Source organism: Chenopodium quinoa, unplaced genomic scaffold, assembly GCF_001683475.1.
Source record: "Chenopodium quinoa cultivar QQ74 unplaced genomic scaffold, ASM168347v1, whole genome shotgun sequence".
NCBI lineage: Eukaryota > Viridiplantae > Streptophyta > Magnoliopsida > Caryophyllales > Amaranthaceae > Chenopodium > Chenopodium quinoa.
Window position 1 is genome coordinate 1,122,852 of NW_018743791.1, and position 18,439 is coordinate 1,141,290.

At 35.1% G+C, this 18,439-nt stretch overlaps 3 protein-coding genes, 1 long non-coding RNA gene and 1 pseudogene across 6 annotated transcripts; 2 read left to right on the forward strand and 3 right to left on the reverse strand.

The window, feature by feature from the left end:
- Window positions 1–577: 577 nt before the first annotated feature.
- LOC110685065 (zinc transport protein ZntB-like) lies at window positions 578–3,848 on the reverse strand. The gene is made up of 4 exons (XM_021861527.1): window positions 2,500–3,848; window positions 1,840–1,919; window positions 1,493–1,757; window positions 578–1,370 (listed from the first exon to the last, which is right to left on the reverse strand). Exons 1-4 carry the CDS (start codon window positions 3,245–3,247, stop codon window positions 1,129–1,131), a joined length of 1,335 nt encoding a protein of 444 aa, XP_021717219.1. The 5' UTR covers window positions 3,248–3,848; the 3' UTR covers window positions 578–1,128.
- A 724-nt stretch (window positions 3,849–4,572) lies between these two features.
- Window positions 4,573–9,066, reverse strand: LOC110685066 (2-(3-amino-3-carboxypropyl)histidine synthase subunit 2-like). 2 transcript variants are annotated; one of them, XM_021861528.1, is made up of 10 exons: window positions 8,877–9,066; window positions 8,219–8,457; window positions 7,376–7,484; window positions 6,831–7,191; window positions 6,660–6,729; window positions 6,452–6,519; window positions 6,191–6,306; window positions 5,989–6,095; window positions 5,075–5,214; window positions 4,573–4,921 (listed from the first exon to the last, which is right to left on the reverse strand). In XM_021861528.1, the coding sequence occupies exons 1-10, from the start codon at window positions 8,955–8,957 to the stop codon at window positions 4,686–4,688; spliced, it is 1,527 nt and encodes a 508-aa protein (XP_021717220.1). In that variant the 5' UTR covers window positions 8,958–9,066; the 3' UTR covers window positions 4,573–4,685. The 2 variants fall into 2 exon arrangements, with proteins under 2 accessions (XP_021717220.1, XP_021717221.1); XM_021861529.1 differs by having other exon boundaries at window positions 8,219–8,425; window positions 8,877–9,056.
- Window positions 9,067–9,585: 519 nt separating this feature from the next.
- On the forward strand, window positions 9,586–15,415 carry LOC110685071. Of its 2 annotated transcripts, none has more exons than XM_021861533.1 (5): window positions 9,586–10,574; window positions 11,461–11,539; window positions 11,634–11,721; window positions 11,814–11,956; window positions 15,331–15,415. In XM_021861533.1, the coding sequence occupies exons 1-4, from the start codon at window positions 10,290–10,292 to the stop codon at window positions 11,893–11,895; spliced, it is 534 nt and encodes a 177-aa protein (XP_021717225.1). In that variant the 5' UTR covers window positions 9,586–10,289; the 3' UTR covers window positions 11,896–11,956; window positions 15,331–15,415. The 2 variants fall into 2 exon arrangements, with proteins under 2 accessions (XP_021717225.1, XP_021717226.1); XM_021861534.1 differs by lacking the exon at window positions 15,331–15,415 and adding an exon at window positions 12,458–12,995 and having other exon boundaries at window positions 9,590–10,574.
- Window positions 13,115–16,748, reverse strand: LOC110685072. The gene is made up of 3 exons (XR_002503911.1): window positions 16,659–16,748; window positions 16,423–16,558; window positions 13,115–13,229 (listed from the first exon to the last, which is right to left on the reverse strand). It is a non-coding gene; the product is annotated as an uncharacterized LOC110685072 (long non-coding RNA).
- LOC110685069 lies at window positions 14,377–17,671 on the forward strand (annotated as a pseudogene).
- The last annotated feature ends 768 nt before the right edge of the window (window positions 17,672–18,439 follow it).

Sequence of the window (18,439 nt, forward strand, 5' to 3'; positions counted from 1 at the left end):
GAACGAATGTAATATACGGAGTAAGCAATTAAGCTAGGTTGAAAAGGGAATTTTGTCCAAATACTTGAGGTTGTTAAGAGGACAATTTTTTTATATGTTATTATTAGAGTTGGTTTGGTTATATTTATTAATATTGTATTTATGTTAAGTTTATCTTGTTAGGAGTTTTAGGCAAGTCATGTATTGTGTATATATATGTGAGTATGATCAATACAAAGGTTAAGCCGTTTTCTCCACAATATTCTTGAGTTTAACATGGTACCAGAGCCAGGCCCACGGTATGATACTCTAATGGTTTGAGTATATTGCCAGACCCAAAGTTTGGGACCTTTAATGGCATTAAGTATTCTGGGCCAAATTGAATTGGATCAAGTGATCCTTGAGTTAAAGGGACCTTACATGTGAGGGGGAGTGTTGAAGAATAAACCTCTCAAGTGTCATCACATGTAAGCGTCCCACATTGGTTGGAGAAGAGAGAATTAAACACTTTATAAGGTTAAGGGGCTACTCCTCCTATTGCTATATGGTTTTGGGATGGAAGCTCCTTGAACTTGTGAAGTAGACTCTCTCTCTCTACAATGAATCTCCTTCAAGTAAGTATGCATCATTTATTGCTAATGGATATTTATTGCTAATGCATCAACATTGAAGAAGTTACAGGGTAATACAAAACCACTCATTGAAAAAATTCCAATCATCTTGACAGAAAAATGAAATAAAAGAATCTGTACATAATGTTAATGACTTGTAAAACGTAACCAAGAACTTCAGCATCGGAAGCTAACAGAAACAGACTATCAGCTATGTTATACGAATTCACTACCAGTGTTTCCAACACGGGTATAGCTAGTCATAAAGACATCAACGCTTCAATTTGGACCAACGTGGGAATATTCATCAAACTATCGAGTCCAACACTTGGACATGTAACAGCCAATACCCGAGACCAAGTAACATAGAGAATCATTGTAAGTTTGGGCGTTAAAATTGGCCTTATCCCTACAAGATCACATAAGATGTCCTCCGCCCTCTGGACAATGGCAATGCAGATAGGCGAAGAATACATGACTGAAGTGAGGACCATTTGTTTTTCATTCTCAATTTGGAGATTACTCCGTATTAATCATTTCATACTCGTTGGTAACCTCCTTTCTCTTTAAGAAATGGCTTTCGGTTCAAAGACCAGCTTCGATTGAAATTCTTCCGGTTCCACCAAGCATTGATACAGGTATAAAGGGATGCAAAAGAGAAGCAAAGAAGCACTAACACGAGTGTAACTGCGCAAATCAACATTACATTTCGGAAACCATCCTTGATGTCAGGATTCCTCTGCATAGTCCATGGAACTCCTCCCACATTCATCCCAAAAACTGCAAGCAAACATTAAACTTTCAGAACCAAAAACTCGTGTATGCCTACTTTTGTTTTTTTCCCTGATCAAATGCATTCCAATAATCAAGCACGATTGAATTATATAGATAAAAGTGTTTACCTCCAGTGATGACTGATAAAGGAAGGAATACAATCGATAGGAATGAGAGGTAATATAATTTCCTGTTTATTTGTTCAGCCTGCCAACTATCTAGACTAGCCTGGATTGCAGTTACTCGGTTTGCTATAAAACCGACATTCTCTTTTAGCCTTCTCAGTCTCCCAATCAACTCTTCAAGAGAGATGATGTCTTCTTGGGCAAACCAATCTTTTGAAGAGCATTTTTCCTTGACACGCGGAAATATTTGTTCTCCATGTGCAATTACCTGCACTCAACAATGCACATCATAAAGATTAATCCTGGAAAAGAGTTGTGTATTCGGAGAAGGAAATTGCTAATATAATTACCTGAAGTAGCCTCTGTAGATTAAGTTGCATTTTTGGAAATCTTCTGTCATCTAACATTTGCTTTTTCAAAGCAAAACCACCTACAATTCATTAACTTGATCAGGCTCAATATCATCAAAAGTAATGAAAATAATCACTAGAAACTCATGAACAAAGGCTTTATTTGGAAATAATTAGCTAAAATTACAAAAATTCAAATCTACAAAATGGGATTACCCTTGATCGCGACACTGCAAATTATAACTAAGAGCTGATAATATGTTCCTGTCACGAATTAACCATCCCCAACACATATTTCTAACAAGCATGACTCGAAACTAAAGATGATCTAAAATGCAGGTGTAGAATCTATACAGCAATACAAAGGATTACTCAACTTGTTAAACCACTTTGCAGACCTAGTGAGCGAATATCAATTTCACCAAGAAGCACAAAGTAGCACAATGCAGCCTATTAGCCTAACAGCAGGACAGTGATATACTAGTAGTACATACATGCAATATGCTTATTCATCATAATGTTCAATACAGATGCAAAAGAATCACTTGAAGCAGCATAATTAGGCATGATGAATTTCAATACAGATCTATATTTATGTTTTAGTTTTCCAGCACGAAAGAAATGATAGAACAAGAAACGATTTTGACCTGAAATACCAACCTCGATCCAAGTCTAGTTCAACTGAATCCAAATCGCTCTCAAGTTTGGTCACAATATCTTGCAGATGATCCACAAATGTATCAATAACATGAATAACAAGATTTGAGACAGAATGAGGGACCAGATTATCAGCCTCCTCAGAATGATTCATTGTCAACAGAAACTCAAGAACATGCTCCTTGATCACAATCCCCCCTCCCCTTTGCTCCCCATTTCGACCTCTAGGAGTATCAACAGCCGGGATCTCTGACAACAAAGACTGACCCATCTTCGAAAACCCAAGCCTCGGAACTCTCCCCAATGAAACAGTAATCACAAGATTCTCAGTAATCCTAGCAGCAAGCCTACAAATATAATCACTAGAAGCAGGTCCAGGGGAGTTGACTCGAAAAACGAGCGCCCCATCAACATAACCACAAAATGGTCCATTGCTAACAAGTGATAGAATGTCTTGAAGCTTCAAAGGAGGACAAAGAACATCAATTAAGTATTTTGCAGAAATTGAAATATTATGATTTGCCTTAGGAAGTTCAATATGATACCAACAAAATTCTTTTCCTTCTCCTGGTTTAAGATCCCAATCTTTACTATGATAATTACCATTGCCATCAAATTTGTAAGCCCATCTTCTTACAAAACCTGGAAAATGTGTTTTCTGGAAATTTCTCTCTCTTAAAGGAGCACTTTCAGATGGTTCTACTACATCAATATCTTCCAAAATACTGCCTTCTTCCTGAGCTAGCTCCATCTTTTTCCAATTTTTTTTGCTATAAATTACTTATTTCTTCCTAATCTAATTCAATAAACCCTAGAATTGAAGATTGAAGAACTCAAATCTGGAATCCTAAAATTAATAAGTTACACCCTAAAAAAATCAAATCTTGAAGTTACCCACCAAATATTAATCTCAAATTTGAAAAACCCACAAAAATTCAACCAAATCCCAGAACTAAACTTCTAAGATTTGTAATAAAACTCACAAATTTAGTATTATCTGAGTAAGAAATAAGATTCCAAATTAAGAAATCCTGATAGATGTATTTATAATGTAAAACCTTTGACAGAAAAAATAAAGCAGGATAATTTTGTCAACCTAAAGAGGTTTTATTTTCTAGAGGATTTGTAGAAAAGTTCAACCAAAAAAATAAAATAGATTATTATTGTGATAGATATGAGAAATTGGCATCTAACAAACTTACCGAAATTGGGTTTCCGGTAAGTTTCAGAATTCCTAAGCTCCTAGGAACTTCTGGGGCCCTACCTCAGCCGAACGAGATAACTGCAATTTAAAAAATTTCCCACTTTGTTGAGTTTTTGTTTTTGTTTTTTAAAAAACCTTAATATTTTTATTTATTTTTGGATATAGCCTTAGCAAAAGCAAAAAAAATAAAAAAAATAAAAAAAAATTCAGGTAACCTAGTTTTGAAAAATTGTAGGTAAATGTCTAAAATTGAGATTCAAGAGTTGCCTTAAATATACAAATAATGTGTAAATATTGCTCTTTATGAGTTTGTAGTTACACATATAATTAAATATTGTTAAATCGGATATCATTATTCTTTCCATAATAGAAGATTTTCCATCTTTTTTCCATCCATAATTAACCAATTTTTTTTATCCAGTTTTTTTTAAAAAAGTGCGGGAATTCATGACAATTGTTTGATATTCATGTTATTTTAATATTGCTTATAATTATATGAGTATATTGTAGTTAGATTATTTACAAAGCAATCTCTGGTTGTAACAGAAGGTGGAGGTGGGACAATGGAGGCAGAAGCGGTGGTGGTACTAATAGCAGTGGTGTGACAGTGGTGGTAAGAGGGGTGGTGTTAGAGAGTGAGTGATGGTAGTGTGATTATGGACGGTTTTAAGTAAACATTTATTTATTTCCCTAATCCCTAATGATGCTACAAGAAGAGTGAAATAGAGGCAGCAGAGGGTTTTTTTTTTTGTTTTTTGTTTTTTTTTGTTTTTTGTTTTTTTTTTTTTTTTTGCCACTTTTGAAATTAAGAGGAGTCTTTTTGCTACTATGTCCACACGTTAGGGGCTCGTTTTATACTTTACTCGGTATAATGGCTACAAAATCGCTGGGTTACTCAATGTAAAATCAAAAGTGAACATTCCTTCCAGTCAGAATATCAAAAATCAAGCCTAATTAATACTTATACATCTCATGAGTGATTTGTTCACTGGCTCTTCTCAGTTTCGTAACCTGCTGCTCTCCCTGTTTTACCAACAACAATAGGCTTCGGCATTGAGCCATCATGGTGTATATCCAGGCCTTGGTATGATCGCATTGCCAAAAATTCTGCCCCAGATTTTGGATCAATGTTGGCAAGGGCATTGACATCTTTGTCCCGAAGCTGGAGGGCCTTTTCTGTTGATACTGCCAAGGCAAGGCCTTCACTGTCATCAGGAATCTCTGAAAAAAAAAACACAAAAATATCCAATTACCAAAAAAAAGTGTATCAAGAATTTTAAGGGCATCAACTATCTGAGCTTTTATTTGTCTACAAAAGCAAATTACAGAGAACGAAATACTAGCTGATAGCCTGATAACATTTATGTAACTTACCTTCATGATCAACATCCTCAACATATCTACCTAAAATGAATGAAAACCGTGGTTCATCCGTGCCAACTTCAATTCCGCATGATGGCATATTCATCAAATCCCTGAACTCCATCGTGTATGCCCCGGTCCACTGGCTACCTCTGAAGAATAGCACACACTACACATATTAAGATAATATATACTCTGTCCAAGTTAACTTGAGACAGGAAAATTTGTTTGGTTGAATCTAGAAGTACTCACTAAGCCACTTATTGTCCATCTATACTCATTTCGAGAAGACGAGAATTGATAAAGAAAGACTAAAATTCAGATCATTGACATGATTAAAAACTACTGATTCTGCATGTTACATGTACAAGGGTGGAACAAGAAAGTAAACCAAACGCAAGATGGTAGATCTGACACACATCCCTTAATGCTTTAAAAGTATCCATGTGAGGAGAGGTCAACAAGGTACTGTTAGAAATTAGCAATGTCTGGGTAACTGTCAAAAATCAATCCAAATAGCCCAATACATCAAGATCATGTTATACTGAATGTGAACCTAAAGGGATACCAAAATTACCAATCCCCTAGATAGTATTAAGGCCAACTGCTTGTTAAAAAAAAATGAAAGGAATAATACTTTATATGCATATGCACAAGTCTGCAGATCAAATTGTAAAGGCAAACATAGTGATTACATGATATCCGCCCCCCCCCCCCCTTTCTCCGCGCAGACCTCCTGAAGAGGTAAAAACTGCGAACATGTATCAAATGTACAATCCCCCCCCCCTCTCTCTCCCCTGAATAAATAAAAACTGCAAAATTTTACATGTAAAAGATGTACATATGCGTAAGAATGCACAAATCTGTAGAAAAGCTGAGCATAGTCATGAACTATCTTAAAATAAATAATCTTCAAAAAGCAGCACCTTTTAAAAGCAAGCATCGCCTCAAACGGAGTGATGATTGGAGCTAGGAACTCTTTGCTATCCAAAAGTGCAGTTTGTGCGCAAGAAACATAAACAAAAACATCACACTGCCGACCAAAAAGGGATCTATTACAGGTCTAATAATCAGAAGTCAGATAACACAAAATAAAAAAAAAACTTAAATATGTGTGAAATCATCTACCTCGGGGAAGTTGGCAAGCTTTGCTGGGTTTGGCCTCCCTACAACAATCGTATAGGCCTTCTTCCCAGCTTTTGTGACCAAATCTTTCATTTGATGAATCATGTGAAGATAACCGGCTGCACCCAGAATAAGAGCATCAACACTTCAACAGCATTCAGAGAAAGTTCTATAGAATGCAGAGAACTAAGGTAAAATAAACATTGCCAATTGATAGCTAAGAAAATTCTAGTGTCATATCGCCAGTCAACGAACGAAGTGTACCTACACCAAGGGTTCCAACCAAAATTCCAACAATACCAGCATCCTTTGCCTTCTCCACCAAGTAGTATCTGAAAGCACATTATAAGTTCATATCGTCAAACTGCACAGAAACCCTTGCATCACCAAACTTAGGGAAAGGAATGACTTACAGGACAGAGAAGATCATGTTCAACATATATAACAAGATGAAGGTTTACTTATATATTACCTACGTTGTAGAATCCTTGTTATTTGGGATACATCTGTTATTAGGGACTTCTCTGCAGGATCATATCTCACTGGAACAAAAACAAATACTTTTATATTAAACAAAAGCAAGTCTCAGAAAAACATAATTGGAGGCAATAACAGCAACACGAGTTTCATAAAAGAGCCATACCAATTTCACATGCATTGAGAGTCAGCACTACATTTGCAAATGCTGAATTATCAGGTCCAATCCAAAAAACCAAGTAATCCTCAATTCGTTGACCATGTAGAATATTCCAAGTGAGACCACTGATGCTGTAAGATGTATGAACTTCAGCATCACCAGCTTTAGGGAAACTAGAAAGGTTATCAACAGTTCCAGCTTGTCCATTAGATGTCATCTGTCCTGTGGGTGGAGCAACAGTCGAAGACAGAACACTAGCACAATTAATATCTAACTTGGATGAAGATGTTGACAATTTTAATGCTTCATCTTCCAATGCCCCCTTCAGATCATGTATTGCATATGTATATTCCAGTCCTAAGAGAACCTAAGCAAACATAAGCGGAGACAATAGACTAATAATCAAATTTGAGAGGTATGTAAAGGTGATACATATGAAACAATATTTTCATGTTTAGTACAGAATGAATGAATGAATAAAGAAATATAGCGAAGAAAAAAAAAAGCACAATTGATATCAAGAACATTATCTAATGAGTTTGTTCTTGTACCAGAACAGGCTTGTTGCAACTTGAAGCAAAAGAGCAGATCTTCTGTGCACAGTCAGAAATATTTATAGACGCCTTTCCAAATACAAAAAATGCTGGAAGAGTTGATGTCCTGCAGTAAGCCAGCACTAAAAGCTAAATAGCAACAAGGGGCAATCTATATGCATGAAAACTTTGCCAGATAAGCACAGGAAATGGCAATATGTGGAAACATGACAACATACTTGAAAAAGAAACAGCATCAATTACTTGATTACTCTACAGTTGCATCTCAAACATGCTATGAATAGATGGGACACGATGTACACAGTAACACACTCACATTCGAAGTACTATACTAAAACAATTATAGGCCAATTTGAAAAGAGTTCCCTAAGATATTAATAACAAACCTATCACTTTCCTACACAATCCCTCCTTACTTTCCCATTCACTACAATAGTTAACAGTCTTAACACTTAACACCGAAGTACCAAACCATGCATGCCCAGGCTATATTCAAATACAAGTGCAAATTCCTGTATTAAGATTTAAGACAATGGAGTATAATAGTAATGTAAAATTAGACACCGAAAGAGTAAATTAGAGGATAAGTTATAGTTCAGACTATAGAAGGTTAATATCAATAACCGAAAAATTATTGTTTCAAACTAACTATTAATAACTATGCAACGGCCAAATACCTATGCCATACCATTGAAGCACACATGAGCACGCACACAACAATTCTATGCAATTCAGCTATACCCTTCCGTTCTCAACCATAGACTAAGAATTCAATTAAATTTTCCATAAGTTCACAAAAACACAAGCACAACAATACCAAAGCTATAAATAATAACTTACGGGCTCAAACAAGTATGTCCATAATGTACAACACATTCGGCATTGATGTGAGCCGCCCCAACCTCATCAACACAACAGCTACCATAAGCTGTATCAGCCATAACATATAAGCCCACATCCTGCTTTCCCTCAACAAGGGTTCCACCTCTATCATCCTCATCACATTTCCGAAGTGCTCGAAGCTTTTCTCGAAGCTCTCTCACAACTCTGATCGAATCTTTCAACAATTCATCAGGAAACTGGTAGTTCATATCCATCCACAAATAAATTCACAAATAATTTTGCTTTTATAATAAGTATAAATTCAATTCAAACAAAACCCAAATAAACCCTAGTCTTCAAATCACCCCTCCTCAAATTAAAAACCATTATACATAAACATTAGTGAAAATTTACATAAAACTAAAAATGGGTATCTTAATTCAATTCATGAAACCCAATTAAGTTCAAGAAACACTAGGGCAATTCTACTAAAAATACAAAAAAATCCAAACTTGAAACTTTATATAATTAAAGATTATAAATTGGGATTAAAGCATGATAAGAACCGCAAATGGGGGTGGGGGGCAGTGATTTTCTTACTTAATTGAGCTGAAATTTGAACAAGCAAAAATTAAGAAGAACAAAATTAAATTGGAAAAAAGATGAAAAGATGAACCTGAAGTGCAACTCTAGTGAAATTATGAGAATGGATATAATCTGCAGTTCGATCAATTTCATAATTTGCTTCGAAATCCATTTTAGGGAGAAATGAGGAGAGAGAGAAGAGGGGAGAGGCAATTCCTCTGTTCTTTCTCTGAAAATGGCGGCTTCATGAAAGCACGTGACGTGCGCATGACTATTTCTGGTTTAATTTTGGACTACCCACTAAGTAAACCCCAGTGAGATGAGCTTGGATTTTCTCCAAACCCATAGGCCCAAAAGATATAGTGGGTAGTGTTTACATTACCTTATGCTTTACGCTAATCAAGTAGCGGATTTGATTGCAAATGTTAAACATCTTTCGTGTGTCAAGCCTCATTATGTTATCTTTACCAATTTGATTGTAAAGTTGCGATTCCTTTACATTGAGTACTACTCCTACTCGTAATATGTTCATCATTCCAAAGAATAAGTTAGCTTGATATTTGTATACGAGTTTACAAATGAGTTAGATTAGTATTGAGTTGACCTACTTTTTAAAATATTATTAATGTAAAACAAAAATTGTAAATATGTGTTTCATCTAAACTTGGTAAGACTAAATTGTATGTGTACCAGTATCCTTTATTCTCAACCCAAACTCTACTCTAAAAATTGCACGACAGGGTAAAACTAAATCAATAGAGTATAACACAAAATTCAATAAATCTAATATTGATGTATTAGATATATAATCACAATAGTTAACGAGTGATTCAACTATAACCTCTAATCTAACACACACAAACCAAACAATTCGATTGTCACCGAGTTTTTTTTTTTTTTTTTTTTAGGTTTTTCTAAGCTATACCCCTAAGGTATTCGAGTTTCTAAGGTGTACTCACGCTTTTTCAAGTTTCTAAGTTGTACCCCTCAACTCACTACCATTAATTAATGGTACCCTCCTTGGGATTTCCACGTCACCTAAAGTTAACTATAAATTTAATAGAAAGATGATAAAAGGTAAGGAAATGGTAGGAGAAAGAAATCTTAGCCACCGGAACCCTAATAATGAAAACTGAAGGCATGAAATCACACTCTCAAATAACTTTTAAACAACTAATAAGGGTACATTTTAGTATTGATAAAGAGTTGAAGGACACAGCCTAAAAACTTGAAAAAACATGGGTACATCTTAGAAACTCGAATACTTTAGGGGTATAGCTTAGAAAAACTTTTTTTTTTTGAACGCTTGGCCCAAAATAAAAACCTTCTTCTAACACGTAAAAACCTAGGCTCTCAGTCCATATTCACAAATTACAGAGTTTCTCACAACATTCTATCATCTCATCAAAATCAGCAACTTTATCCTCTCAAAAATTTGTAATCCAAATTTTGCAACACCAAAATCCCAACCCTTTTCTGAATTTCAAAAAGAAATTCTAAAGTAATGTCACAATCCATAATTGGGGCAAGCAGTATAACATTCCTGAGTGCAGTGTCATGCAACGCAAAGGGAGGAACAAGCTCCAATGGCAATGGCAATAACAAGGGCAAAACAGTAAAAGTGTTGGAGAGAGAAAATAAGAAACAAAAAAATGGTGGGTTTGGAGATAAGAAGAAGAAGGAGCCTTTGTGGCAGTGTGTTAAACAATGTGGGGCCTGCTGTAAGCTTTCTAAGGGTCCCAGTTTTGTCACCCCTGAAGAAATTTTTGAGAACCCTTCTGATATTGAGGTTATTATCACTAATTTCTCAATTACTACTTTATTTGATTAATCTTGTTCATGTTTATGTTGTGCATTTATTTCCTAGATTGCAAATTTTAGTATGAATTATATTTTGTGGGAATTTTCAAGATTGCAGAAGAATGATTATTTTGGTGGTAAATTTGGGTGGAATTGAGTTGTTTTTTCTTCAAATTTTGGTGCAAATTTTGCACTTTATGAGTTCAATTTAGTAGTAAAATTGAGTTGAGGAAACCAGGAGAAAGTTATTCTTAAATGTTGGATGAAATTATATCAAGAGAGAAACTTGAAATCATACATTTTACAAGTGGTCTTTTATTAGCAAAAGAATTCATATTAGTGGGATTATGTTAGTTTTTTGGGTTCATGGAAGTCTCACCTTGACTAAGCTAAGGTTTCGTTTGATTTGATGGAAAACATTTTCGACTAGAAATGATTCTTTGTGGAAATATTCTAGTGGAAACACAATTGCGAATTGGTTTTCCATTGTTTGGTTCATAACAAGAAAAGCTACTCGGAAAAGAAAAGACAAAATTACACTTGGTAAGTATGGTAACTAGAATTATTGGCAAGCTAGTACTATTGACATGAACTTGTCACTGTAAACAACTAATTAGCACTAACTTGTTCATTGAAAAAAAGTTCATCATTTTTGGCCAAACAAATCCATACCAATGTAGAACTGTTAAGGAGCTGATAGAGAGATGAAATGAAGAGTCCGAGTTACTTAGAAAGAGAAAAAAATCATGGGTAATGAGATAGAGTAATTTATAATGTTACAATTTTATGCTATATGCATATATTTAATTTGTTACTATGATTTTTCCTTATCTTTAACTTGCTTAATTTAATATTTGCCAAATGTTTGTGTACAGCTTTACAAAAGCTTGGTAGGTACAGATGGATGGTGCATCCACTTTGATAAGAGCACGAGGTCATGCTCAATTTATGACGGTGAGGCACCTTTCAGTCATACTTGTATTAAGATTATTTGGTTATGAAGTTTGGCTATTATTCAAACCCTCAAGCTTATTGAAGAAACTTTCAGACCGGCCATATTTCTGCCGTGTGGAGCCAGAAGTCTTCCAGAATCTGTATGGAATTACCGAGAGGAAATTCAACAAGGAAGCTTGCAGGTCTTTTACTGGGTTTTTTTCTTATCTTGTTATTATTGCATTAGTTTAAGTAAATTAACTTGAATTTGCCTTTTCTGGTCAACTTCTGGCAGTTTTTGTAAGGGCACAATCAAATCAATTTATGGTGCAGATTCGGAAGAGTTGGATAGGTTCAACAAGGCTATAAGAAGCTGAAAGTTCTAGTGCCAAAAGCCTGAAATGATGTTGCCATACTATGTGATCACGAGAATACAAGGTTAGTCTTCTCCTTTGAACATGTTTATACACAAGGTATTTTTCATTCAGCACACAAGGTATGAATGTATGATATTCATGGAAAATGGTGTAACGGTGAATTAGAAATTCACTGAGGTCAGAGTCCTTCTAGAATGCATCATAGGGAGTCTGCCTGAATCAGTTAACCTTTTAAGAGTTGTACTGCTCGGTTTAATCCTTTGGCCTTTGATTCTTAAGTCAGGGAACTGTTCTTTCTAGAGAGGTTTTTTTTTTTTTTTTTTTTTTTTTTTTTTTTTTTTTTTTTTTTTTTGGGTGTGTGTGTGTGTGTGTGTGTGTGTATTACAGAACATCTTAAGATAACAGGCTTATTAATTTGAAGTTGAGTCCATTATGTGGGTATTTTCGTTTCACTTGTAAATTAGGCCAGGCTAAAAACCAACTCAAATAAGTTTATGGACAATGTACTGAGTTAAATAAAAATAATATTCTAATATTTCCTCACTTGATTAAAATTCTACAGTATTTATATAGTTTTGAAAGATTTGCAAGAATGGAGGCAATAATCTGCATTTCACTCTATGGTACGGAAGATGAGTAAAGTTAAGGTTGATTATTTGAGAGTGCAGGCTGCTCTCTGATGATATAATTAATGCTGCTTTCTGGCCAGTGATGTGACTGAGCAGCATATCGATTAATTATCTAATGAACCGTGTATATAATTTCCTACAATCATAGACGCTGCTTGTGAAAAGCTGAAGAATCACAGTGGGATAGACAGCATGCTTAAGGATCAATACGTGCTTTAGCATATAGTAATAGGGAGCAGATTATTCTTCCGATGCAATATATATGAGTATCGATTTTGTTTGGGTCAAAATGGCAAGCTGATGATCAATCTTATTCAGTTATGTCTTCAGTGTGTGACTGTAACAGATGCTGCTAGACTGTAATATTTTTGCCTTTATTTTAGGAATATTACAGTCTTGCAAAGACATCAATGGAAGCTAAATTTTCAATTTTCTAAGCATTGGTGATTCTGATTTTGACCTGAACCTTTTTTGTAAATTTTTACTCGTTGAAATTCTGAAGTCATTTAGATAGATCATAGATGTGAAACTTCAAATTTGTTATTGTGATCACAACAAGAATTAAATAACACATATTGCCGATTAGAGTATTAGCTGCATTGTATACATGCCTATAGAGGTCTGACTGCACTGTACCAGATGAGCTATTGCTTGCTTAGATACCTGTAGATTTCGGGCTGAAGATCGGGTAAACCACTTCCTTCGCTGCAAATAAAATGACCAATTCAGTCAAGATTATTTAGCTACACAACAGATAGTACAACGTGGGGCTTGGACATATGACAAATTGACAAAATTGTAGTCAAGCCATGATTTTAACATGTCAATTCTGGACTTAAAGTTAGACTTATCACCTAATTGTTCTTGGATTTCACATTGATGATGATAGATTAGTAGGGATGAGTCTTATGTCTTAACTGTCTAATGAAGTGATGGAAAGCGGTAAACAGCTCGATCTGAGATTGAAAGGTGGTGAAATACTGGTGCATATAGTGATAGTTTTGATTCTTAATTAATGGAAGGTGAAGAAGAGCTTGCAAGGAGGGACACATTGTGAAGGCTGCTCTCATAGTAGTAGATTATATTCATACTGTGATAATACAAGATACTGATATGGCAAGTTTAGTAGAGTTGAATTCGGGTTTAGTTGTATCCATGCAGTCCATGTCGAATTTAGGTTTCTCTTAGTAACTTTGTGCGAGGTAAGGTTCATATTAACTTAGCCTCGGATTCAGGTGGTGTTCGTCATGTGGTCATACCATGCTATATGAGATGGTGAATGTTATATTTGGATTAGGTTTGGTTCTGACCGTTTATCAAGGTTGGGTCATGTTAGGGTCTATCGTTAGCTAGGTTTTCACGAAATTATAATCAGTATCGGACGTATAAATTTCAAACTTAAGCCAATTTATCAAACCGGGTTAATATCCTTAAATCAATATTGAAGGTAAGGTCAGTCACATCCAAGTACTATAAAACAAATAATTGTGCTTTATTCTTTGTGGCATTCCTTATTTCCATGATATCATACTCCACAATTATGGAGTGGAGCCTCTCCCATTCTTTCTCAAAATCACTATCAATCCAAATGTATGGGAATTGGAGAAATATTCAACGACCAATAATGTCTACTGTCAATTTAAGCTTAAAATTCTGAATTTTATCTTAAAATTTTGGGGTCTTCATTAACTGCAATATGCCAATATTGAGAAAACTAGCTTCCTCTTATTTTAAGTTGTCTTAGTCACTTAAATAAGATCATTTTTCCATCCTCATCACCTTCTAGAGTTAGCAAATTATTTGGCCTCACTGTTGGGGGGGGGGGGTGAAGGACGTCTTCCCAATTAATTCTCTGTACCCCACAACGTGTAGATACGTACAAGTTATTATGAAAATCAATCAATATATTTGAATAAGAACCCGTTATATTATCTAGTCTCGAGTACAGTCTTAGATGTGAAATATTATACTACCTCCGTTTAGTATTATTTGCAACGATTTGACATAAAGTAGAGAGGAAAAATATCTAATAGTTGCAAATAATTTATAACGGAGGTAATACATCATACACCATGGGTGTCCTCACAAGAGTCCAAAATCAAATCATATCCCTTAGCTTTATAAAAACTGTCCTTCCATTGCGCCAAGCAAACATCAACACCCCTTTCCATAATTCTTATCAAAGTCACTTTAATTTCCTTCTATGGGTTCCTTAAAACTCCAACCCACAACCCAAACCCGCCAACCCGACCCAGAAAAACCCAACCCAGATGTCGATGATGACTACATTTCCCCAATCGAAGAGGTCCGGTTAACGGTCACCAACACCGATGACCCGATCCTACCGGTATGGACCTTCCGAATGTGGTTCTTGGGCCTCATTTCTTGTGCAGTCCTCTCATTTTTAAACCAGTTCTTTTCTTACAGGACTGAACCCCTGGTTATAACCCAAATCACAGTCCAAGTAGCTGCTCTGCCCATTGGTCAGTTCATGGCCCATGTCCTCCCTCGGACCGAGTTTCGTATCCCCGGGTTTGGGGCCCGAACATTTTCACTTAACCCCGGCCCATTTAATGTCAAGGAACATGTACTTATAACCATATTTGCTAATGCTGGAAGTGCTTCAGCTTATGCTGTCTTAATAGTTGATATTATTAAGGCCTTTTACATTCGGAATATATCATTTTTAGCTGGTTGGATTCTTATTATCACTACTCAGGTATTTATTAAATCATTTTTCCTAAGTTATTCTATATTTTATTTCTAGTACTTGATTAAATAATCTAAGGTTCATGTGTTTCATCAGGTATTAGGATATGGTTGGGCAGGTCTAATGAGGAAGTACGTAGTCGAGCCCCCCCATATGTGGTGGCCTAGCACTCTTGTGCAAGTCTCTCTATTTAGGTAAATACTAACTCCGTTTCATATTATTTACAACGATTAAACATTTTCTACTCACACTTGTTAAATTGTTGCAAATAATTTGAGGCAGCAAATTTACTAGCATATGAATTTTGTATGTTACATGATTAATTACTATCAAATGGGCTTAAGTCGTGCAGATGTACGTGTGGACACTAGCAGAGAACGCGCATAGAACCAACATAGGCCATAACATCTAATTTATTTGATGCAGGGCCTTGCATGAGAAGGATGACAAGGATGAAAGGCGCATATCAAGGTCAAAGTTTTTTATGATCGCGCTATTATGCAGCTTTTTGTGGTATGCAGTTCCTGGTTACCTATTCTCAACACTTACAAGTGTATCATGGGTCTGCTGGGTATTTTCAAAATCAGTCACAGCACAACAACTAGGCTCAGGGATGAAAGGCCTCGGTCTAGGGGCCGTTACACTAGACTGGTCTGCCGTGGCATCCTACTTAGGCAGCCCTCTTATCACCCCATTCTTTGCCATTGCAAATGTGTGTGCAGGCTATGTTATGATAGTATATATCTTCATTCCTATAGCATATTGGGGATTTGATTTGTATGGTGCTCGAAAATTTCCCATTTTCTCTTCACATTTTATTCACAGCTCAAGGCCAACCCTACAACATTTCAAGTATTGTCAATGATAAATTTGAACTAGATCTAACAGAGTATCAGAAACAAGGACAAATTCATATGAGTGTGTTCTTTGCATTTAGTACTTATGCCTTTGGATTCGCTGCTATAGCTGCCACTATTACTCATGTCGCCGTCTTCTATGGAAGGTAATGTCATTTATTTACTTGAACTTCTTTTCCTGTTTAATTGCTCATTAGGCTAAATGTAGTAAAATGTTCATTCAACTAACAGGGAAATACTCGAAAGATATCGTGCATCGTACACAAGCAAGGAAGATATCCATACCAGACTAATGAAGAAGTATAAAGATGTACCATCAAGTTGGTTTTACCTTCTTCTTGGATTAACAGTAGCAATCTCTTTTATTCTCTCAATCTTTTTAAAAGATCAAGTTCAAATTCCTTGGTGGGCTCTCCTCTTTGCCTGTGGCTTGGCATTCATTTTCACCCTTCCTATCAGCATCATAACTGCGACAACAAACATGGTAAGTTAAATTAGTGACAGAAATTTAAAAGAAATGATCATAAAGAACTATGGAGTACTTGAAATTACAAAAAGAACTAGTACCTGCTTATACTACAATGCCTGGATTGTAGTTGGAACGATTTTCAACTTGTTCATTTTTCGTTACAGGAAACTTTGGTGGCAAAGGTACAATTATATTCTTTCAGCAGCCTTGGATGCTGGGGTTGCATTCATGGGAGTTCTGTTGTACTTAGCACTTGTTATGGAGGATAACAACTTGACCTGGTGGGGTACTAACGGCGAGCACTGCAATCTAGCAGCATGTCCAACAGCTAAGGGCATCGCGGTTGATGGATGCCCTATCTACTAGTTCTTGTACAAGTACAGAACTTTCCATAGAACTTGATTGCGTCTTTTTATACCAATATGACAAATGATTGAGTATAAGTTTCGACCCAAGTTTTATTCGAACGAATATTGATAGATAGGTACAGATATCAACGATAATCTTATACAAAATATATCCTAAACCTAGTTATTCAAAGTTGACCAAGAATAATTTCTGAATCATTTTTTTTAGAACCACAAGTTTAGATAGACAATGGACAATAAGATAAGAAGAATGACAATGTAAGCAAAACTTAATCTCACGTCAACTTACTAATTTCCGAACCTTCTAATATATAATAATGTAATGTAAACTAGCTATGCAAAGTTGACCAATAATAGTTTCCAAATTATTTTTTAAACGGACAATAATAATATAAACGAAGTTTGATCTCATATCAACTTGCTATTAGTTTCTGAACCTTCTAAAATCAGATATTACGGAGTAGTGGAATGCAATACTGTATAATATAATATAATATACGAATGAAGTAAGTATTATTTAGCAAGTAGCCTAATATACCACGTGAATCTAATAACATGCTTGCGTATACAGGTCAAGAGAAGATAGCTGTTGAGCCAATATTTTCAATGGTCAATATACACTGATTTTATTTGATAATTAATACATACCACAATTCCATATTTCATGTATACTAATCTAATCCTATCTTATAAGTAGTTGACGAAAAATTTACTTTGTCATTAAAGATGACACTACAACGAAATATTTTTATCATTTTATATATACATTACAAATCTTATAATAATAGTGTTAAGTATTAACATACAATAGATTGTTGATATGATGTCACCTTAATAAAATTGCGGAATTAGATTGTTGTCCTTAGTAATTATTTTTATAAAACTTAACTGCATGCCTCCAATAATTAGTTTGATAGTAAAAGGACGTAGCCCATAACATATCTAAACTTACACTACGTACAATTTATTTTGTATGGTTGAACCAATAGAAGTACAGTGAATGACTTGGAACTTTGGAAGATAAATCAGCCACAAAAATTAATTGGAAAATCGTTGACTAGTACAGGTCAATAGATGTGAATCAAAGAAAGTTGAGGTGTAACGTGTTTGGATTTATTGAGATTGATAGTTATTATTTAAATGAAAAGGATATTATCATAAGGTACTAATATTACACACTTTTAACCTTGCATTATACTCTATACGATTCTTAAGTTTCTCACTTTCTCAGCATATATATTACAGTATTATATATTATTACTTCGTATTATTTAAATTTTTGAAGAATAAGTAATTAAGTACATCCTATAATTCTATCAGCAAAGTTGTGTGGCCATATCATCGCGCCCATTTTTAACTGTAACAAATAAGATTTTTTTTATTGGTGATCCATACACGAGAACATAAAATCACATTTAAAACTTAAAAAAAACTCTCTTCATACTAGCTGTGTACTCGTACGATGTCATGAGTCCATTAAGTATATTGTCCTTATTCTTATTATGAATATG

Coding starts and splice junctions, on each gene's coding strand:
- LOC110685066 (XM_021861528.1), bottom strand. CDS start 8,957: ATGGATTTCGAAGCAAATTATGAAATTGATCGAACTGCAGATTATATC. Junction 7,485..8,218: donor GGACATACTTGTTTGAGCCC/GTAAGTTATTAT, acceptor GGCTTACTGCAG/GACATCAACTCTTCCAGCAT. Junction 6,520..6,659: donor ACAAGGATTCTACAACGTAG/GTAATATATAAG, acceptor ATGTGCTTTCAG/ATACTACTTGGTGGAGAAGG.
- LOC110685065 (XM_021861527.1), bottom strand. CDS start 3,247: ATGGAGCTAGCTCAGGAAGAAGGCAGTATTTTGGAAGATATTGATGTA. Junction 1,920..2,499: donor TGAACTAGACTTGGATCGAG/GTTGGTATTTCA, acceptor AATGAATTGTAG/GTGGTTTTGCTTTGAAAAAG. Junction 1,371..1,492: donor TTTATCAGTCATCACTGGAG/GTAAACACTTTT, acceptor GTTTGCTTGCAG/TTTTTGGGATGAATGTGGGA.
- LOC110685071 (XM_021861533.1), top strand. CDS start 10,290: ATGTCACAATCCATAATTGGGGCAAGCAGTATAACATTCCTGAGTGCA. Junction 10,575..11,460: donor AGAACCCTTCTGATATTGAG/GTTATTATCACT, acceptor GTTTGTGTACAG/CTTTACAAAAGCTTGGTAGG. Junction 11,540..11,633: donor GTCATGCTCAATTTATGACG/GTGAGGCACCTT, acceptor AGAAACTTTCAG/ACCGGCCATATTTCTGCCGT.